Source organism: Molothrus aeneus, chromosome Z (genome assembly GCF_037042795.1).
Source record: "Molothrus aeneus isolate 106 chromosome Z, BPBGC_Maene_1.0, whole genome shotgun sequence".
NCBI lineage: Eukaryota > Metazoa > Chordata > Aves > Passeriformes > Icteridae > Molothrus > Molothrus aeneus.
The window spans coordinates 10,508,890-10,532,078 of NC_089680.1; the positions used below are offsets into that span (position 1 = coordinate 10,508,890).

Sequence of the window (23,189 nt, forward strand, 5' to 3'; positions counted from 1 at the left end):
GTTGCTTTAGCTTTTACTCTAATGTTAAAAAGAAAAAAAAAATCTGAAGCAAAAGAGACTTTATTTACTGATTTATTTATTACTTTATTTATTTATGTATTTATTTACTTTTTTATTTACTGACTTAAATTATTCTGAAACCATAACATTTTTTAGGGACAGTTCTCTTAACCATGAGGATTTCCTATAGCTTCAATATAATTTGGTGTGAAGACAGGAAATAGCAGATTGGTAGAGAGAGAAGTTGTACCTTCCTTCAGTGTTCTTCTCTGAAGGAGCACATAAATGTTTTTGCAAAGATGTTAGCACTCTGTCTATATAAAAGATATGTTTTATTTTCTTTGTGTCTCTCTAATTGCTTTTTCTCCTTTTCTTTATTGTGCAGAGTAAATGCCCAGCTGACACCACTGACAATTCTGGGAAAACAGCTTTACATTATGCAGGTAACTTCTTTGATGAAAGTTTGTACTGTTTTGTTGTGCTTGATATTCCTAACTTATCAGCCAAAATTTCTTTCTGTAACCCACTGCAATGCTGCAGTATTGCAAGTAGAAGTGTGGGACACAAATTTTGAAATTGGTGTTTAATGGACTTTCACAGTTGTCTTGTTTTTTTAAATTTAATTTAATTTTGTTTTAGCTGCATGTGGGTGTCTTCAGGCAGTTCAACTCCTGTGTGAGCACAAATGTCCCATTAACATCAAAGATTTGGTATGTACCTCCTCTCCTGTGTGTACTGCAGATACTTCAGAACTTTTATCACCCTCATTCCATGTGTTACCATGCTCCATCTCGGGTGCAGTAGTTGAAAGCAATGCTGTGCTCACACCTTCAGGGTTTCTCTGCTGGAGGAAGTTCTTTTTGCAGCTTGCCATTGTAGAGGTGTGGAAGCACTTCACAATCTGATACTGTAGTGGCAGGATTTCCTGATTGTTGAGACATTGGCACAGGTAGCTACAATCAATTCTTACATGTTCAAAGCATAATTAAAAATGTCCCCCGGAGGCTTTGGAAAAGACCCAGTATGTGGCCAAGGGCTGCAAAATGCTCACAAAGCCCAGTCATAGCATGACATGCCTGGGGGGAACAAATATACCTCATGTATTCTAAAGGCTCAGAGACACTACTGTGAAATGTGTACAACCAACCAGGTCTGGCTTTGGGAATGATGCCTGATATAAAACCTAATGACAGAAGGAAGGGATCTGTAAAGCACAGGCCAGGCAGAAAGTGATAAAGATACTCAAGCTTGTTTGGTTTTGGCTTTGGTCTATATCTGGTCTTTGTAGCAAAATATGCCACAGACATAGATATCTGATCTAAGATTTCAGCAGATGCTTTTTAAAGGCATAAAAGGTTTGTTCAGTCTTAAGGCTGTATGAGTATCTTAAAAATGTCCTGAGCTACATCATGCCCAGGTATAGGAAAGAGAGAGACCAGCTTCAGAGGTGCATGACAAAATGATAAGGAATGATCAGAATTTGGGCAGTGGACCTAACTGGGAAATTCCAGTTAGCTACTAGTAAAAAAATAGCCTCACCTTGAAGGCAGTCAAACAGTGGAACTGGTACTTAGAGCTGTGTCTTTACCTTTGGAGGTGCTTAAAATGTGACTGGACGAGTCTCTGAGCAATGTGCTGAAACTTGAAGTTTGCCTAGCTCTGGATTGAGAAAGAAGTGGGAGAAAGCCCCAGATACCTCTAAGGGTGTCTTCCAAATTGTTATTCCATGACTTCATGAAATGTTGTATTTTTCCCTAATACTTAGTTAAAATTACCATTTTTTGTTATGAAGCTACAGAAAGATATTTTGTAGTTTCAAAATAATTGTGTTTTAGCATTGAGCAAACAGCAAAGGGAGTACAAAGCAAGTTCCTGCTCCCTGTGTTTTGCATCATCCCAAACAGACTAGAAAGGAATTATAACACACTCAGCTATGTTTATGGTACACATGAAAATGTGCTAATAGCACCTCATTTTTGCTATGTTAAGGTAAAATTTGCAGCTGACTTTAAATCTCAGTGTGTTTTTATAAATGGATGGAATACTTCATAGTTTCTTTATATGCATTTCTAGGATGGGAATATACCTCTGCTGCTTGCAGTACAAAATGGTCATACAGAAGTCTGCAAATACCTTCTCGATCATGGAGCAGACATCAACACCAGGGATAAAAATGGAAGGTACAGTACATTAACATGTTGATTCTTCACCAAAGCTGACTGTCAAATGAAGATTTCTTCTCAAATCCTTCCCAAAATAGTTGATGTTAGGTGAAATAATGCTTTCTGTACTAGACAGCATATCCAGATTGCTGAGAAAGCTTACAGAATTCTGACTGAAGTAAAAGATGAAGCAGAAACTGTGTGGCTATAAAACTAATCTGCCTGTAAGATTTCCCTTGTGATACCAGCGCATTTAAATTATTCCTGTACAAATATGATTGACAGCACTCACCCACACATCACTTTCTAAGTATCCCAGATAAAATGCTGCTCTCTTCTTGGAATGAGTTAATACCTCCAACTTAAATCCTTAAAACTGCTAGTTGTGAGCAAAATCTGTGAGGGTTGCTTTTTCTGCCATAATGCAGCCACAGCAGCAAGAAAAAAAAATACAGTAAATCTCTATAGTGGAGATGCTGTTTTTTAAGAAGGTGCCAGTTTGAGATTTTTCTGCATTAAGAGAGATAGTGCAAATATCAAACAACTTCTTAAAAAGCAACATCCTTGTAGTGAAAAATGCACTTGTTCTGATGATACTGACAAAGATCAAGAGTCTTAGAAAATTATGGACTATTTTATAAACAGCTGGTTAAATTGTGGAGGTAAAGCAGGATACTGACAAGACTTGGCACTTACACTTCATAGCAATTTTGATTATTCTGTGTGACACAATGCTGATTCTGTTCTCTGGTGGCACCTGTGAATATAAGACTGGGCCCTAACTTGTTTTTTATCAGTCCAAAGTTCATTAGAGTGCTCTTTATTTCCAGTTGTCTGAAGAAAACCCCTCTGTTTTCTGTCAGTTTTCACGGCCTCATTGGTGCTTTGAACCTGAGGTGCTGCACCCTCTGAGGCCTCTGCCTTGTCCTCGCTCTCCTAGTGTTTAATCAGCAGTGTTAAGGCTTTTGGCTTTAATTGGATGAAGGAGTTTCTGTCACAGATAGGACTCCCATTTTTGTATTTTTTTTTAAGATAGCAGTGTATGTAGAAGCAACAAAACATTTTAACATGGAATGTGCTGGTTTACTTCTTGCTTTAATTGTGGTGAGGGGAGTGACTAGTCCTGCACCTCATGTTCACAGAAGTAGTTAAGATTTTACTGAAACAGGAGAAACCTCATTGGGAGAAGAGAGGGATAACCTTGGAAAATGGCATCTCCAGATTCCTATCATGTCCAGACTAAGTGAATTATTTTGGTAATCTAAAACCATCCCTGTGACTCTGGAGGTGTTATCCAAGTTATCACTCACCACTACTTTTAGCACAGTGCTGCAATAGCGTCACTTTTCCAAGTGACTCACCCATTAGAGGGAGTGTGTTTAATTCATTAGTGAAACTGTTTTCCTAATAGTTAGCAAATATTATCACTGTAGTAACTTTTCAGCATTGTATCTGCACTGAGGAATGTATTTGGCAGTAAACTTGGCCAACTTATTAGAAATGTTTTCATGCTGAGAAAGGAGAACTGTGCCTGAGCAGGAAGTCAGTATTAGAGCATGCTTGAAAGGTGAGGTTTTCTGTGTGTTTGTAATTATTCTGTATGTCTCTTATGACCCCTTCAAACAATTGAGAAAAGCAGATACATGTTAGGAAAAGATTCCTTCTATATGCTATGCTTACTCTAGGAGCTATCTCTGTGCAGCTGCACTGTGTAGGAAAGGGAATTGTTTGTGCTGTCATGAAATCCTTTTTTTCTTTTTTTTAGGCTGACAGTAGCATAGGGTTTGAGGTCAAACTCTTCTCTTGGACTCACTGAAGATCTTTTAGATTTAATTGTCTTTTTGATTGAAATCTGTTTGTCTGTTTTGTCTCGAACACAACATGTGGAGGAGAACACAACATGTGGAAAGAAATAAAGGTTTTCTTGTTGTACCACCACTGTAATCAGAGTGTAGCGATGAGGTTTGTTTGTCTGACTTTACCCTGCGGCCATTTCTATCTATGACTCTCCTCTCAGCCTCAGGAGGCCATATTTAGAAATGTTTGCAGACCTGTATTTGCAGCTGGAGTGTATGAGGAAGAGGAGGAAGAGCTAGCAAGTGTCTGTTTGTAAGGAGAAAGAGAAGAATATTATATTATCTGTTATATTATTATTATTATTATTATTATTATTATTATTATTATTATTATTATTATTATTATTATTATTATTATTATTATATCTGTTTGTAAGGAGAAAGAGAAGAATATTATTTATTGCACAGTAACAGTCACAATATTTTTTTTCACTGAAGAAATGAGCTGCTAAAGAGAATGCCTTGACACTTGCTGTTTGTATTTTGTTTTTTTTATCTTCTCTTGTTCAGAACTGCTTTGATGATGGCTTGTGAAGCTAGTAGCCTTAACATGGTGGAAGCTTTCCTTAGGAGAGGTGCAGATGTCAGTTTAGTAGATGTCTTTGGACAGAATGCTCTGCATTATGCCAAGCTCTCTGAGAGTACAGGAATCCAGAATCTCCTGTCGTCAAAGATGTCGCAGGACGTGGGTATGTGAGAGAGGCTGACCTGCCCTTTGTCACTTCTTGATTTAGCACTGAGCAAATTTACTTAAAAGTGTAGCCTGAAATGCTGCAAAAGCCATTTTCAAGATTATCTGGCTGAAATTTCCCAAAAACTCTTTGCCGTTGATGGTAATATTTAGCATGAGATAAAACCCTGAGCAGGCCAAAAAGAGGTGTATTGGAGAAAGACAAGTTGATGTAGCAACATCGTGAAATTTTGCATACAATTTGGAATGGATTCTCTTTTATACATAGAACCCCTCAGCAGAGGGGTTGGAGAAGGAACTAAAGCAGGCAGAGCATTTTATGGTCAAACTACAATGGATTTCTGAAGTAGGAAATTTAATGCATAAGAATGGTGCAAGACCAGAATAAGAATTGTCATGATTCTTCAGATTTTATCTCAAAATGAAATGAGACAGTAGCAGAGAAAGAATGTGATTGAAATGGAATTTGCAAATTCTACTTTTCAGGTGTCAGACAGGAATTCAAAAACCAAACCATTTATCTATGGTATGGGAAGCAGAGCAGAGAGGTGGGTCAAAAATAGAAAGTAATTCTTCCTTTAATAACTTCTCTTTATTCCACTTCTTTTCTGCTCCACAGAGGCAAAGTCTCCAACAAAAGTGAAGCAGGTATTTGTCCTTTTGGTTTTGAAAATACTCTGACTCTCTAGACTTGTAACATAACAAAAAACAGTTACAGAAGCACTAGTAAGTGCCATTGTGAGATGGGTTGCCATGACTACCATGTAATGGAAAAGGTTTTTCTTGATTAGGTAAGAAATGTGTTTCAGGAACACTACTTTTAGACTTGGCTTCTCTGTGTAACAGCAGCCAGCACCCTTGGTGAGGGGAGGAAAGGAGGAGCAGTGTGTATGTGCATGTGTGCTGGGATGATTCCTGCTTTCCTCATGTGTAGGACAGGAGCTTGGCTCTTTGAATTGCAGAAAAGAGACCTAGAGAAATTCTCTCTTTCTAAAACATAAAATTAAAGGTTATCCCTGGTTTTGCTGGAGACTCCTTGCTGTGGCAATCACGGCAGATTTAGGTGATTAAATTAGTTTCTTACATTTTTCATTCAGTGTCATATCTTGGAGTGCAAGTAGACCTTGTAGACCTGCTGGTGGCTGGGAAGTAGACAAGGGTGCAATGCATTGGTCATTCCTTCTCTGAGTGCAGAGGTGGGTTTTTTGGGGGGCTCAGGCAGAAGCTGGTGGAGAGGAAAAATGGTAGATGTGAAGAATGGCGTGACTGGGCTGTGTGTGAATGGAAGTGTTTTAAGGTCACTGGTGCTAAACCTATTGTCAGCTTCTGCTTTTTCACTAAATCTTGTTTGTTTTCACTGAAGCATGGTTTACAAGGGAGCAGATTCTTATTGTCAGGCATGTTTAATATCTTTGTGTTAGTAGAGATGTGGTCTTTACCCAGGGGAAAAAAGGCACTGCATGAGCTGCTAAAGTTGATATTAATGTGGGATTTATTTTTTATATTTTTTTATTAAACAACTTGCTCAGACTTTACTAACCAAACTAACAAACCTACCTTTTCTGGCTGGTGAAACTTTCAGCATGATCAAGGCTCTAAAATAAGTTCAGAAAGAAGTGGAACTCCAAAAAAACGCAAAGCCCCACCTCCTCCTATCAGTCCTATTCAGGTAAAGAAAAGACCAATTTTGAGATGCTTTTAGGGGATATAAAGCATTTTGAACATTATTAGAGTTATGTGGGCAGGATTTTCTCTGTCATTGTTATTTTATGTGCCTGTCTTACCATCAGTGCTTTTCCTTACATTAGGATGACACCATGAAAGCTCATGTTGCTTAGATTAACTAAGCAAAATTGCTTAAAATACAGCATGGTCCAAGATACAACTGTACAAATTTTGCTGTACAATTGCTTCTTCCAACTAAAGTTGTTGTTCTTTTGCTGATTTCAATAAGTAAATGATGAGTTCTTTATATTTTAGTTGTACATATATATGGATATATATTATTATGGGCATATAAGCATATCAAAATAAAATACTTAACTGCATTTTGGTACTATATAAGTCTATTTAATAGTTAGGGTTAGTCTTAAACCAGAATGTAACCTGTATAACAGCTACACTTCTTATGTAATAATGATTCAGAGGGGCACTAAATAATTAGGTCTGTTCTCTGAAAGTAATCTAGGATTGTGACTTATATTAGTGCAGGTAAAAGTACTCTTTAATGCATATGTATGTATGTATGTGTGTATATATATATACATATATATGTATATATGTGTGTGTGTGTGTATATAGATATACACATATATGCATAAATATATATATGGGCACATGTTAGGGAGGTACCTGTATGTGCAAGTATGTATACATACCTATTTATATAAATTTTTTACAGGTTAATGATTTATCCTCTCCATACTCATCAACTTCAACTCCCATGACTGGAAAAGGACAGGCTTTCTTTGCTGATCAAGTGTGCAAGGTATCAGTGTTCCATTCTTATGAGCTATGGGAAGGAAAGTACAGGATCTGTTTTGCTTGATGTTCTATTTTGATGACTGCAGTCTCCTGTGACTTAATTAGCTGAATTTTAGGAACAAAAGCGAATCCAAAGCTATTTAAATGCAATTCATGAAACAAGCCTAAAGATTACTTTAATATGTGAAAAACATGTACATATAAATAGTCATAGGTAAGTGTTTAGAAGTATGGTTATGAAGGTATTAATGTTCCAAGAGTTCAATTTCTAATATCAGCAAAATGCATGGAATTGGGCAGTGCGAAGAGACCATTTTACCAAAAGATGTCAGTGAAAGGGTTGAATACGTTCTGTCTGATCTTTACCTTGTGTTGCTGAAGATTTTTTTAAGCACATGTGAGTATGTTGCTACTACTTATCACAGGGTTTGTAGTCTTCCAAACTATTTACAAGATGCCTGTGTTTCATTAGTATTTAATGGGAATTGGGTAATGGAACTTGAATGGCTTTAGCACACTTTGAAATACTGGACACATGCTACAATTAAATAAGACCTCAGAAATAAAAGTCATCCACTTGGACAGGCTTTATCCAGCAGAATCTATACTGTCTATAGTTGTTTTTGGTGAACTGTCCAGCTTTACATCTGCTTTCTGTGAAAATGTTTTATTTTGATGTCTTAGCAGGAGGAATTCAGCTCCTTTTACAGGGACAATAAAGACAGACTGAGTGACAGCACAACAGGTACACAATTAATCCTTATCTCATTAGGTATTTTAGGTGGCATGAAATGCTGAAAACCTCTGTATCTTTCTACTTAAAACATGAGACACACTAAGTATTGAGAGTGATGTTTTGTAATTCCACAAGCAGCTCCCCACCAAAACATCCTGCTTCTATTACATTAACCTAACACACTCTTGGGGAGTTTGTAGGAACAGTTTGCTTGCTCATTGAATTTAGTGGTCATGGGAACAAGCTGTTTAAATGTTGGAATAACTAACTAAATAGCATTTCAGCTTTTTGAAACCTTTTGAATCTTTTTTTTTTCCTTCTGAAGGTGCTGATAGTTTATTGGATGTGAGTTCTGAAGTTGACCAACAAGATCTACTTCTGTTGATGCAAGCAAAAATTGCCTCTCTGACATTGCACAATAAGGAGCTGCAGGACAAATTACAGGTGTCATATTTTTGTGCTGTTCTGATGCTCTCTTAATCTGCTAGGCAGAACAAAGAGCTACTTACTGTTTTAAAGAGTTGCACTGTGAAGATCTTTTAATGAGCTTGTTGGTAAGATCATGGAAGCACTGTACCCCAAAGGATTAAATCAGTGTTTTGATCTTCTCACTTTTCCCATAAATTACTGAATAACTTTGTTTATTATGATAACTACATTCTAAAATATGTTGTTGACAGTTGTGCTAGAAGAATTTTAATTTGCATAGCTTTGATTATTAGCTTATGGAGCTCAGCCCAGACTTTCAGAGGAGCTTGGCACTTACTGCCTTCTCTCACTGTAGATGACTAAGTGGGAGCAGCTGAGTTTTGAACTTTTCTAGAAGTTTCTTCCATGGCTCTTTCATCATCTGTCTCTATAGGATGTGGCAATACTTCCTTGCTTACTCTATTCTAAAAAAATTAGAATCATGTACTTGGTTTTATTGTGCAATTGTTGGTGGGTTTTTTTGGACAGGAAAGAACACCTAAAGAAGGGGATTCAACTGTAGAATCATATTCATCCCAAACACAGTTTGAGCAAACAGCAGAGAGACAAAATGAGTTCATGGTGCAGGAGCTGAAGCCTACGTTAAATGCCACTCAAGTCCAAGAAAAGTTGACAAGCCCCAGAGAAGTAAAAATAAAGTACCTCCAGGAAGACTTAAAGGATGTGCAGAGAAAATTAGAGAATTCTGAAGCCAAAAGAAAGCATGTGGAAACTCAAGTCCAGTATAGAGTCCCAGAAACAGATCATTTAAATAGCCCAGACATTTCAGAAAATGGTTCTGATCTTAATTTGAAATGCGAAGAAACTCAAAACAGGCATGAGGAAGCTGTGAAAGAGATTTTGAATATACAAAGGCAAAAGAAGACAGGTCTTGTTTCCTCTGAAAGTGAAGAAACCAGTTCTGATCTGAGTATGTTGAAGATTACATATGGAGAAGTTGAAGCACTTAAGCAAGAATTGAAGAAAGCGTTGGAGGAAAGCGAAAGACAAAAAGAAAAAGTGAGAGAGCTACAGAAGAAGTTTGAAGACAGAGAGCAGAAGGTGGCAGGCAAATTGTCTGTGGAAGAGTGTGAAGAAATGAAGAATTCATATTGTTCAGTTATTGATAACATTAATCAAGAGAAAGCATTGCTGATTGAGAGGTACAAGGAAGGGCAAGAGGAAATTAAAAGGCTACAGGACAAGCTGACAAATCAGATGCAGTTGGAATCTAGTGCTGAAGCTGGAGAAAGGAAAGATGTGATGCACAGAACGATAGATGATCTCAACAGGCAACTTAGTGAATTGTCTCAGTTGTACAAGGAAGCACAAACAGAGATTGAAGACTATAGGAAGAAAAAAACTCTAGATGATATAGCTTCAGACTACATTCCTAGAGATGAACATGAGAAACTGATGGAGGTAACAAATTCTTTGAGATACAAAGCAGAAAATGAGTTATCAGAAATGAAATCCCAGTACACAAAAGTATTAGATGAATCAGAAGAACTCAAGCAACTATTAGACATTCAGAAGCAAAACTCTTTGCCAATCACTGAACACCGTCAGGTAATCAATGCACTCAGAAATACCATAAAGGAAATGGAGGAAGAAATAAATGAGCTCAAACGACTACTTAGCAACAAGGAAAGTGAATTAAGAAACTTGGAAAAGGAGTTACTGGAAGAAAAAGCTGCAATTAATGAAGCCATGGTACCCAAGGCCACATATGAAAAGCTCCAGTCCTCACTAGAGGGTGAAGTTAGTGCTTTGTCATCCAAACTGAAGGATGTAATCCGAGAGAAGGAAAACATATCCTTAGATGCCATGAAACTGAGAAATGAAATTTTGCACTTGAAAGAAGCAAAAGAAGGTATGCATACTCTGCTTGAAGCAAAGGAACGGGAGGTGACTGATCTTCAGCACAAGTACCACCAAGTTCAAGAAGCTCTTACTGAAATGAAAAACTCATCAAAACTAGAAGAAGATAAAGACAAAAAGGTCAGTGACTCAGTACACTGGAGGGGTAGTGTGAGTTCAGAGTGCAAAGCGTGTTTACTGGTGCATGAGTGCCCTGACAATGTTGGTTCAAGTACCTTCTGAGTGCATTTCCCCCTCTGAAAATCCAGGTATTGCAGGCAAAGGGGTTTTCCCTATGTTTGGCTTTGCAGTTGGTTTCCCTCCCCTATGGAGATAGACACAATCTTTCAATTTACCTCTTTTAAGTTCTTAGATTGGGTTCACACTATTCAGGTAGCTGAAGTCAAAGAAGTGAGATTTACAGCAGGAAGATATTCCAGAGGAGACAAGGAAACAAAGTATCAGGAAGGAGCAAAAATTCAATGGTGGCATATTACTACATTATCTCAACCACAGCATGATTTGACTAATTTTCCTCTGCAGCTACCATATCCATCACTACAAATTCCTTTATCCAGAGCTATGCAATTTGGTAGCTGTGAATAGCTGGCCTGTGTTTGGTTCAGCAGCAGAATTTGTAAAGGTGGTAAATGCTGCCCTTCTTGTTAAATATTGCTGATGTTCAGAATAAGGAGGGCAGGTTGAATAGACTGGACTAGGGTGGGGAATAGAGGAGCATTGTAACCCTTTGCTTACATGACATTTCTGTTTGTCTATAGAATTTATTTACAATTTGGTTTTCCCCACTTTTTTGATTTAAGTCACAAATAACTCAAAGATAAGACACACAGAAATACAGTATGCATAGCATCTTTTAATGAAAACCTCTGTGTTGCCTCCCTAGATCAATGAAATGTCCAAGGAAATTAGCAAATTAAAAGAAGCGTTGAACAGCCTTTCTCAGCTCTCCTACTCAACCAGTGCCCCCAAAAGACAAAGCCAGCAGCTGGAAGTGTTACAGCAACAAGTGAAGCAGTTGCAAAACCAACTGACTGTAAGTGTGACAGTTTGTAAACCCAACATTATCCCAGTTCTCCAAAGAAACATGTACTATTCTTCACTCTGCCTTACTTGAAATAGAGTACAGTCAGTGAGTACATGGAAAAGAATCTTCATCCAAAAAATCTGTAATTTCTGTTTCTCTGAAACTTGTAGGAATTTGCAAGTCATGAATTGCACTTTAGAAAGAGCATAACTAAAGAAAGCTGATTTTCCACATATTTTTCTCAGACCAGTTGAGAAACAGATTTTTTGTAGTAAAATGGAGTGACCAAACTTGCTGCTCAGACCTTAATTTGTGGAAAAGTATGATCAGTTTGCAGAAGGTTTTCAAGAGCATTCATCAGCTGAAGTTGTTTTAGGGTTTTAAGCTTTTTGGAAATATGAGGTTTCATGTCAAGCAAATGCATCTTTTTATGGGAAGCACAGTTCATTCTCTGAAATTCTGAATGCCTTAGAGATATATTTTTTAATTTTGTTATTTGTGTGTGAAAGGTCCAGTCTTCTAAGCTGGGTTGAGTCATAATTGATATTTCCTAGAGCTTGCCTGCCCAGAGGAGAGCACTTTATCCACTGTTGAGGATGAAAAGAAGGTATTGTCCATTGGAGGCCTTTGTTGAGGGCTCTGGAGTGCCTCTGAAAGGAGAATTCCAAGATTGACATGCTAAGTGGTGTCTGCTTCCTACCTTTCCCAGCAGAAAAAAAGAGGGCTCAGTATGCCAGAAGAACTCCCTTGCAGGCAAGAGAAATAGTAGGCAAAGCATCCTGTCAGTGTAAAGGCCCAGACTTTCTTGTTCCAGTCCTCCATGTCTGAAAGGACCCTTCATCTCCCACTAATTAGGATCAGCAAATAGTGTAAAAGTGCAAAGGTATACAGCACATTGGGAAAGCAGTTAACATTTAAAACATGACAGAAGCACTCTTTCCTTCCTGTAGGTTAGCTTTCATAACAGCTTCACATATCTTTGGAAAGGTGGCTTCTGAGTTGTGGCAGTCTGTGGTGATTGAAAAGGTTTGGGTGGCGTTCATTAAGTCAGGGTCCTGCAGCGTAGGACCTTCATAAGCACCTCCTTTCACCTGGGAAGGCATCAGCTCTGACAGAGGGGTTGATGCCTTTTTCAGACTCACCTAAAAACAGAGGCCAGACAGAATTAAGAGAATAAAAGCAGATATATTAATGAAGGGCCTTCAGGTACATTAAGGGTGGACAAAGCCTCCCCAAAGGGGCTATATCCAAGATGGAAGATGGTCACGAGTTTTTCAGACAACTCTAAGTTTGGTCCATTTATGTATCAGGGATTAATACTCCAATTTCAACTTTAGGTAATGAAGTCATATACCCCCAGTTTGCCTCTTCCCCCAGTTCACTTCTGTTTAGACTTTCTGGGGCCTGGGGCAGTTGGGTGTCCTTATATATGTCCAAATATTTCCAAATGTATGTATCCAAATATATCCGAACAATTCCTCTCTAGCTACCAGCCTAGAGAGGAATTGTTTTGTCTGAATAAAATGGGAGAACAGTAGCTGACAGGCTATGGAGTTTTAGAGTTATACCCTAAAGCAGTACAGGATTTGAAAAATATAAAAGCTAAAATCCTAAGGCATCAGGGCCACTGCCTTCAGGGAAGAGCTGAGTTGCGGTTGAGAGTTGATTTGTCAGAGTACTGTTGTCTTTCCTCAATTCTGGCTGCTGATAAGCTTGGAAATATAGGATGTGCTCATTCCACACCTTTGCAGCTCAGTGCTTGTTAAAACTGATGATATCACCAGCTCTTTTACTGGGGTAGGTAGAACTACAGCATTTTCCTGGACATGCTTCCAAGCAAATTTTGAGTGCCTGGTGACACAACACTGTCAGAACTGGTTTTCAATGCATTAAAAAGACTATGGTTTGAATTCTCCCCAGTCAGAATCTACTTGGGGAGTTCTGATTTCAATAGTTCTGAATGCTCTATGCTTTTCCGCTTCACTGTTTTTTAGGAAACAAAAAAACAACACCAGGAAATTGTCTCCGTTTACAGGATGCACCTTCTCTATGCTGTGCAGGTATGGTTGCATGTTGTCAGTCACTCAGTGTTAGTGTATTAACTGAAGATGTTTCTTCTGCAGATCTAGTAAGAATTTTGCATGTTTTCACTTAGAAACATCCCTCCCATAAAGTATGACAGTTCAAGAACAATTTTAACACTGCTTCCACTTGGGAAATTGGTCTAATTAATATACCTGAAAAATAGTTTGTCAATGTTCTGAAAGACTGGAGCTGCATTCATTCAATCATCGTTTTTTCTCTCTCCCTTTGTCTAGGGTCAAATGGATGAAGATGTCCAGAAAGTGCTTAAACAAATTTTATCAATGTGTAAAAGCCAATCACAGAAAAAGTAAACAAAAAAGCCAAGGAAAACTCCCTATTTTTATTAACCCTGTTATGGTTCTTTTATCTAGATTTGCCTTAACATAAGATTTCAAATTGGCAATTTGCTGCTTTTGTGTTACTGTGCTATTTGTGAGGGGGATATATTTGTCTGTCTGTACCACTTCCATGTGCATTTCCATGTGCAGAAGCTAAATACATGCCTGCTTTTTATACCCAAAATGCAAGTATGTTCTTCAGACTTTTTACATAGGCCACTCCATGTCGTGTCTACCCTGTGAGTACTTTTCCAGCTTCCTTCAACAGCAGCAGGTTAACCTGGAGGAAAGCACTGGTGTTGCCTGGGTAAAGGTGAAATTCTCAGTGAGGTCTTCTGTACTGATTATAAGCTGCATCTCATTACTGGGTGTGTTTGATACTGCAGCACTCAGATTGCTGACATTTTGCCACATGCAGCCTTTGGCAGAGCAGAAGTGAACCTTGAAGCAGTGAGCAGGAGTAGATATTTATGCTGAGCCAGAACCTCAAACAGCTACACTTCCTGGTGCAATGTTATTTAAGATTAACACACTAAAACGTGGCTGCCCCAGTTCACCCAATGCACTGAGTACACAAAACCCATACCATGCTTCATAGTTTCCTTAACTACCTGGTAGTGGAATGAAACTATTTCAAAAGGTAAAAGCATTAGTTTATTGAAGTCACATAAAAACAGAACTGTCTCAATAAACAGCCCTTTGTGATAGGTTTAGCTGTCTATGCAAGCGTTGGCCATGAAGCTCAGGAACAAAACCAGGTCATATACTTTTAGACAAGGGATTCTAGTGAACACAGGATGTTTACAGTAAATGTCAATGCCTCATACTTCCTAACCTCACTTTTGTAAAGATCTTCTCTGCGGTATATTTTTACTGGCCCTCTAATGAATTTTTTTGTAACGAAATCATTTTTTCTACATAATATTTGCATTAAGCTTATTAACAAATATTTTTAGGTAATTGTGTCTTAGAGAGTTTCTTTTTATACCCCCAAGTACTCAGTAATAGTGAAGCATAGTAAAGTGTTTTCAGTTTCTAAGAAATTTGTTTGGAATAATAGACCTGTCTGTCAGTGTGGTCCAGAGCAGTTAAGTGTAAAATTCAGCCTGCTGTTCCAAAAAAATTTTAGAAATTATAGGTAGCCAACAGCAGGAGGTGTCAAAAAATTCTGTATGTTGTTTCTAGAGGCTATAGGCATCAATAAAGCCTTTATCAGCACTTCTACGTTTAAAGTCAAATAAAAATGCCTGATGTGGAATAGAATGAAACTATGGAAAAATGTTTTAAGCACACACTGCATTTGAGGGTACAACCATTTTAACAAGCTTGCGGCTTCAATATGGTATTGTGGTTTTTTTTTTAATTCTATGGGGATATGTCTCTATTAATAGAGAAATTTTTCAGAGCTATATAATCTATGAAGTTTATATAGAGTCATAATATGACAGGAGTCAGCAGTGCCTCAGGCTGACTGAACTCATAGTGCACTTATATCAGATAATTCCTAACTCTGGCAAAGCTAAATGGGTTTTAAAAACAAGAAGAAAACCACCACCTTTGCATCAGTTAGACCTTGGTGTTACTTTTCTTGAGTGGTTTAACTAATGCCATCTAATTTTGAACAGTATTTTATAGTTAGACAGCTTTGAAAATGCTCCAAAGAAATGTGAAAAAAATTTTGCTGCATTACTTCAAAAAGAACAAAATTTTAAGCATGCTAATGCTGCAAGTATAAAACTTGATGAATCATTTTGTAGGTTGCTTGATGGATTTAGTCTTCTACTTTGGTTTGGTTTGTATATTTATTACAATTATCTTTGTGGAATATTGGAAATTATATACTACAGCATAACAAGTTTCTTTATATGTAATTTACAAGAAGTTTCCTCATTCAGCAAATAAACTATTTCCTTTTTTTTTTCATTTTTGTCTTCATTTACTTTTTGTATTGATGGAAATCTCACTACATTGTTCTAACATAGTACAGATGTGTTCTGTATCTCCTGTTTAAATGATGACACAAGAGCCAGGTTTTCCTCCGTGAAATTCAGTCTTCACTATTCACTCTCTTGATCTGTTGTGTGAAATAAATCCAGTCCAAACCCCGCGCAGTGAGTTTTGCAGATAATGCTTTCTATCTCATGGATAAGTTTGTAGCCATTTCTCACATGGACATCCTGCTAGAGGTAATACAGGTTTCCCATTTGCCCCTGGATTTATTCCAGCAAAGTTTAAAATACCTTAGAGCTGCAGCACTCACCAGTGATGTCCTACAGTTCTTCAAAACTGGTGGTTCTCTGTCACTTAGCATTTCACACATAGAACTACAATGGGAATATATCTAAGTGTATGTGCATATGGATATGTCTGCTTTTTAAACTTAGTCACACAGTCAGCCCCACTGCCTTTTATCATCTCTTCTCAGTTTTATTTGAGAAACTGTTCTATCAGTGACTGATTTCCTAGTATCTTGCCTGAAGGAATTGCATCTCTTGTGACCTCATCCTGGTGCTCTTTAGCCTCATGTAGCAAATTTCTGTTAGCTGCCCAGCACTGGATTCCCTTTGAAGACGGGCAAGCTGACATGCAGAGTCTGGGCCTGTGGGGTACATCTGCCTAAGCTGCTACTCTGAAACATTCACATCTGGATGTTTCTGGCCTCCTGCATGGTCAGTCCAAACAGCATGGGCAGCATTTTTGTAGCAAATTGCTTTCCCTCTCTCCACTAAGTGCATGAGTACTGGAAATAAACTCCTCTTGCCAAACTCACTGCACTATGTCCTGTCACAGTAGGGAATGGTGACAAATGATGGTAGCAGACTTCAGATGGAATTTGGGAGTAGACAGCATCCTAGATCTGCATTATCACCTATTGCTTCTTTTTTTTTTTCTTTTTGTCCTTTTCTCTTGCTATGCAAACTAAGGGCAAGTTCATGTAAGCAGGTGTTGCCCTGGTTATTTATCATCTGGCTCTCACAGGGCCCTTCTTTTACCAGCCCAAACTGACATGAGAAGATAGTGGAGGGTGAAAATGCAGATTCCAGCAGCAGTCAGAGGTTAACTTTTCGCAGTGTGCCTTGTGTCCTTGCTGGACAGATATTTTGGCTGTGGCAGCACATAGTGAAGTATAACCAACACCTGAGCACAGGGGTCATTATCCTCTGAGATGAGTCTGGGTTCCTGGGCACATTGCATAGCAGACTTCCTGCTGGGGCCTCCTGGGTAGAAGCACAGGTGGAGCCAATCTTGTCCCTTGGTGGCTGAGCAGGGGGCTCAGGGATGGCAGAATGACCTGCTGATTGCCTCCCCACCTCTCCTCAGGGCAGCTCCGTGGGGATGTGATGTGCTGTGTGTCAGCTTAAGACAGCAAAAGCCCAGGGAAGACCACGCTGCTCTGTGCTGCAGCAAACCACACACAGGGCCCCAGGAGAAGCAGCCAAGAAAGGGCCAGTGGAGAAGCTGGCAAGAAATCCCTTGGCAAATGCCATTTCACTATATGGAACTGTTAAAGCCCACTTCATGTTCTGTGAGTTTGCCCAAGAATAGCTGGCTGGGGGAAGAGGTAGGTGGGGTGTGATTTCAGTGCTGGGTGATTCAGAGCTACACAAACCACTGCTGCAGTATCTACATTGTGTCTACACCACAAATCTGCTCTCTGGAGGGGTCTGGCAGAGTGGGGTACCAGCCTGGGGTGTGCAGGAGGATATGCCAAGAGGCTGGAATACCACATGGGAGGAGAGCTGACTCATGGCACTAGAACAGGGGGCTCATGCGCCCTTTGCCTGTCTGACCTTCCACAGGGAGGCTCTTGCTTGGGTCAGCCACACCAAAGCATCCTGGGGCTTTCTTCACACCAGTGCCAGCCCTCATCTGAGCAAGAAGCAGACACAGAAGGCAGAGGCAACGCACTCTCAAATGTGGCGGAGACCCAAGTGCTGCAGGCAAGAATCACTGTCTCAGGTGATGTGGTCAGTGCAGGGCAGGTCCTGGAGCACAGGCCTCCTGTCGCTTTGGATGTCTGGGGGTCAGGGCCTCAGTCTGCTGCTTGGGACCCAGGCTGCAGAGCAGCTGTGCCTGTTGGGAAAATGTGTGGAAAAGCTCTGGGGGGGTAGGTGTGGAGGTTTCTGAGTAGCATAGACAGATGTGATGTACCCCAGCGCATATTCCACAGGCACAGCTGTAACACAGCAAATTTTTTCAAGCAAAAAGAAATTGGTACAAGACTTTTAGGATAGTTCAGTGATCTAAATCACCTATTAACTGTGGTTTTGGTCTGCCACAGAGAGTACTAAAACTCCTGAATTTAATGTCAAAGCACAGTACAAGAGTTTGAGTACCTTGAAACCTTCATCTATAACACCACTTGGTTCTGCAGCTGTGGGTCATTGTGAGTGCTTGTGGCACTCCCCAGTTCTCAGCAGAGCATTTCACAGAAGTCAAGTTTCAAATGCTTTTCTTCACCCCTGCCTCCTTCTCTCTTTGGATCCTTCATGATCCTTTTGAACATAACAGAGACACTAAGCACAGACTAGAACCATATTTTGTTTTGGTTTTATATCTGTGTTCTTCTCAGGCAGTAACAAACTCACTCTCCTCAACAGTCATTTTCTTTAAACCCCTGTCTTAGAATTACAGTGGTAAATTGGAGCTGAATAAAAATCAGTGATTTAGTGTCTACTAATTTGAGGAAGCTTGAGTTAAAATTTCTGTAACTACAGAACAGATCTACCAGTCAAGCCTGCTGCTGGCAAGAAAGTGATGTGCCTTGCCCAACAACTGTTAATTAGAGTCCCCAGACTTCAGTACTGTGTGACAAAAAGTCTTCTTGGAGAAATGACAGCCTCTGTCACATCCGACACAGTGGTGGCAGACTGCATGGACTGCATGGACTGTCACTAACATATGACTCCTCTGATCACCATTTTTTGCCTTTACACAAGCAGCAACAATCAGCTTGCTTTTAGCCCTGCTGATGCCAGTCCCCGGTCCTACAGGTGGCTTTGGGAGGGTCTGTTTTGTGGTACCACCCTTAGCTCCTGGGGCATTTTAGGGCAATGCATTTGTAGGTATTTCCAAACCTTTGGCTGCCCTGACAGACTCTTAATTGATGAGTTTAACACAGGTTAATGCAATCATTGGGCTTTCAGTCTATTTTAAAAGCCTGCTCACATGCTGATCTGTCCAGATTCGCAGTGTTGGCCCTCTTTGTACATTTTCCAACAGCCTGAAATGCTCAGACAGTTGGTAATGGGGCCTCCTACCAGCAGCTGGAGATTGGAAACAGGCACATCTCAGTGACATCATCTCCTGCAAGGGGCTCAGGGCTGGAGCCCACGGGTGTCCGTCTGTCTGCTCCTGCCTGCCTGGCTGGGCTGCTGTTAACCCTGCCTGGGGAGGATGCTGCAGCTGGCACTCTGCTAGTACCCTCAGGAGACTGACAGTGCCTGCATCAAAACACCACTGTGCCTGTATGGGAAGCTGTTGCTCCGCTGTAGTCACCTTTCCCTTTGGGATTAGCCAAAATGCTCCTTAGTGATGGCTGGGCTCGGGCCCACAGCACTCTTCCTGCATTCTTTGTCGTAGAGCAGCAACAGTCCCCACACGCTGCACGTTCAGAAGCCCTGTCCAAAAATGTTTGGATGCATTTGCTTCTCTGTAAACATCTACTGCCCACCAGGAGTCATCCCCCAAAGAGTCTGGGGAGCAAGGGGGTTGCTGGATTAAACTGCATTTTCCAGACAAGAAGAAAAAAACTCAAAACATTCCTGAGAAAGCAACCTGGCATTCCTTCCCCTCAGAGCCTCCCTGACAGCTGGAAAACTGTCGGGAGTGACAACTCAAAGCACAAAGGTCTGCACTGTCCCATTCCTAGAAGCAGATTGTCTGGATTCTTGCTGTTCAAAGTGCAGCTCCCAAAAAAAGCGGCGCAGCGTTCAGCAGTTGGTGGTGCCACATCTGGATGTGAGCACAGCTGGACAGATGTTGCAGAGCTGGTGCACACGTACCTGTGAGGCATTCCAGAGCCAGGCGCCTGCAGGAAGGTCGCGGTGGGAGGGCAGGTGCTCCCCTGGTTGTGCCGCTTCTGCATTGCCCCCTGCACGTGTGCGGAGCCCTGCGCTGCCTGAGGGGGGCTGTGTGGTTTTCAGAGTGTCTTTAAATTCCTGCCCTTGCTGCCACATGAAGAATTCGTGTCCCCGTCCAACGACCGGGAGGGGCAGGTCAGCCGAGTTTCCTCTACAGATGCTTTGGCTGGGGGGTGTCTGGCACCGCGTTCCCTTGCGAATATCTGCATAATTAAAACCCTTGCGAATATCTGCATAATTAAAGCCTACCGGGATCACCCAGGCTGGGTTGCAGCATGGAGGAAGAGGAGGTGTGAGCTCTGTGCTGCCCATGCCTCTCTGACAACTTTTCTGGGAGCTGTTCTGGTCAGCTCTGGAGAGTGACGGCTCGCAATCGCAGCCTGGATATACCCCAGCTCCTCCAGAACCTGTCCCATGCTGGTATATAGTTTATTAGGAGAATAAACGTGTTTGGCCAGCTTGTTGTCCAGAAAAAATCAGATTTGTTTCCTGGTGTGCAACAAGCAACTAATTACACACTCAAAGATAATTATTTATTCCAGGGGCACAAGCCTGGGTGCTTAGTGGTGTTCCGCAAATCAAGCACACCAACTCTCAAAACTTTTTACTATTTATACACTCTGGTGTTAAGGAAACTCCCCAGTCTGGCCATTGTCGAGCCTCTCTGGCAGTCACACTCCCAGTGCCAGACTTTCACAGGTGGGACTGAATCTCCTCCACAGCGGGCGGCTCCAGAGCCGCAGCTGACGCCCCAAACACTCCCCTCGCAGTCAGACCAGGTTACCTCGCTGGCTCCACCCCAGGTTTCCCATGAAAGAGTCTCACATGTCTCGTTCCACAAAGCTGTTATACATGGATAATGAGATGATTGGCTCTCACAATTAAAAGACAACTGTTATAAATGATCAAATCCTGAGCCAAAATTATCAAAAATTTAGCAGATTTATTAATTTGTCTGTGAGACCAAAGCTTGGTCTTCGAAACCACCACAGCCAAAAAGACAGCGTCAAGCCTGGCATCGGCGCCAGGTGAACACGGATCTGACCTCCTGAGTGTCAGAGTCTCCCCAGTTCATGCTCATGGCTTCGCACAGCGAATTTTTATACAGTTTATTCTGCCCGAGGCAAAGATGACCAAATTTTCTTTGTGTCTCTTCACATGCATCGCTGTTGCTTTCCGTGTGCAGAGGTGGACAAAAGCCGTGTCCAGGTGTGCCATTGGTGTCAATCGCTCCGGAGAAGCCGTGTACTCAGATGTACCAGGGTGGAGCTGTTGACTATCTTGATAGATGCCGTCGGCAAGGCAATAATCGTGGTACCTGGAGGAGGCAGCATGGGGAAGATTTGGAGTGCTGTCCAAGGGAGCAACTTCCCCAGCTTCCCCCAAGAAGTGCTTGCCTTCCCACCCCACTGTGATGACCTCAAAGGTTGAGGGGGCCCAGCAGCTGTAGCTTGAGGAGCCACGTGATCCTGGGAGGCCTTCAGCCCTGGCCCCAGGCTCTTACCTGCTGTGGAGAAGCGCCACGCTTCTGGAAAAACTCCAGAATGGGTGCAGGAGTCTCGGTCTTTCTTACGGTTCTAGGTGTCCCTTCCGGTTTTAGGTGTTCCTTCTGGTTCTAGGTGTTCTTTCCGGTCCTAGGTGTCCTTCTGCTGATTCTTTGAGTTCTAGATGTTCCTTCCGGTCCTAGGTGCTCCTTCCAGTGTTCCTTCCGGTCATAGGTGATCCTTCTGGTTCTAGGCATTACTTCCAGTCCTAGGTGTTCCTTCCGCTGTTCCTTCCGGTTCTAGCTGTTACTTTCGACAACTCAGGGAACCACTGATTATCGCCCTGGAAACTTCTATTCTTACATTAAAGCATCGATGGTTATCTTAACATGTGTCCGGGAACTTGTTGAATCTGAATAAGACAGAAGACAGCTGCTCCCAGCCAGGACAGTCAAAAGACACGGTTTGGATTTCACAATATTTTACACCATACATTAATAGCATAAATTATCCCTACCATATATTACAACAACTATTGTGTGAATATTAATAAAAGCTTTAGTGATATATAGTTATGTTATTGTAGTTCAGATGTCCTCTGTTCCTCCCACAGTTCTCCTTTCCCCCCTTTCCCTTTTCCCCTTTCCCCTATTGTTGCCATCAGACTGCTGGGGTTGTCTAGGACAGGTATAAAGAAGGCTGCACGTGTGCCCCTTGTATGGGGCAGTTGGGAATGGAAAAGCTCAGGGGGTTGCTTCGGGAGTGCAGCATGGCAACACCTGATCTCTAATGAAGTTACAAGCAAGCAGTCTGCAGTGATAAATGACACAGAAGAGCTGACTGGCAGACTTTGGAAGGGTCCAGGGCAATCCCCAGGGGTATAAAAGACTGAGGATCCATCTTGAAGATGAACTGGCCATATGGTATCCACGAGGGCACTTCCCAGCACTGCAGCTTTTTCCTTACGTAGTCCCTTGTTGTATTTTTGTTACGGTTTAATAAACCTTTTTAAATTTTCAAAGTGAGCAGTTGTTTCTCACAAAGCCATTTATTCACGGCACACAGAAACAGCTCAATACCTCTGAGGAGGGACCACAAAAAAGGAACCTCGGGGAATTTTACATCTTCACTGTCTACCCAGGTGCAAGTGTAGCTCTTCCTCTCCAGTTGGCACATGCCACCCTCTCTGTGTCTATTCACCTAGCTGGCATCACCCTTGTTCATCTCTTTTGTTATCCAAAATGTCTGCAATTGCCAGCCCCTGCTGTGTCTCCTCACTCACCCTGGCTGGTTTCACTGGGCTTTGTGCCCTCTGTAAATCAATCACAGGGCTGGCAGTTCACAGCCTCTTGTCTCTCCCTGGGCTCCCACCCAGAGCTCAACCTGCTGCAAATTCAGCTTGCAAACACAGCTGCCTGCACCAGACGTATCCCTCAACATTAGCAAACATAGCCATTAATGTTAGTGGGCTACAAAAGACATTGTTCTCTTATTAATCAGTATTCTATCTTCTATCAGTTAATGATTCTCTCAGTTCTTATGCTCATTAGTCTGCAACCCTCACTCTTCATCTTCTTTTGACATGGTGGGCTATGAGTCACTCTGTCATGATTTCTCCCTGCTGGAATTCCTTTTACCCACTCGCAGCCAGTTTCAGCACACTTGCTGAGTTGGCCTTATTAGTTTCCTCCCTATCTTGGGAGTTCTGCCATATGTCCTTGTGGCTTTAAAGTTCTGCATGGTTGTGTCTATGTACCATCCTTCTTCCCTAACTTTGTTAACCTGCCTCTAGGTATGAGATCACTGAAGCTTAACAAGGCAATTCTGCCAACAAGTAATTTATCTTTCCAACACCTGAACATAACTTAGGGCTTGTTAGCTGCTTTCTGTTCCATGG

General features: G+C 41.1%; 1 protein-coding gene across 1 annotated transcript in view; it reads left to right on the forward strand.

Annotated features, from left to right (window-relative positions):
• Positions 1-15,648, forward strand: part of RAI14 (retinoic acid induced 14) — an 85,458-nt gene extending 69,810 nt beyond the window's left edge. Inside the window, exons 6-18 of the mRNA XM_066569533.1 lie at positions 386-443; positions 640-710; positions 2,074-2,180; positions 4,529-4,707; positions 5,329-5,357; positions 6,292-6,378; positions 7,111-7,197; positions 7,878-7,938; positions 8,255-8,373; positions 8,887-10,398; positions 11,162-11,311; positions 13,297-13,362; positions 13,621-15,648. Of these exons, the coding sequence (XP_066425630.1) occupies positions 386-443; positions 640-710; positions 2,074-2,180; positions 4,529-4,707; positions 5,329-5,357; positions 6,292-6,378; positions 7,111-7,197; positions 7,878-7,938; positions 8,255-8,373; positions 8,887-10,398; positions 11,162-11,311; positions 13,297-13,362; positions 13,621-13,698 (2,604 nt within the window). The 3' untranslated portion in view covers positions 13,699-15,648. The remainder of the gene's footprint in view (positions 1-385; positions 444-639; positions 711-2,073; positions 2,181-4,528; positions 4,708-5,328; positions 5,358-6,291; positions 6,379-7,110; positions 7,198-7,877; positions 7,939-8,254; positions 8,374-8,886; positions 10,399-11,161; positions 11,312-13,296; positions 13,363-13,620) is intronic.
• The last annotated feature ends 7,541 nt before the right edge of the window (positions 15,649-23,189 follow it).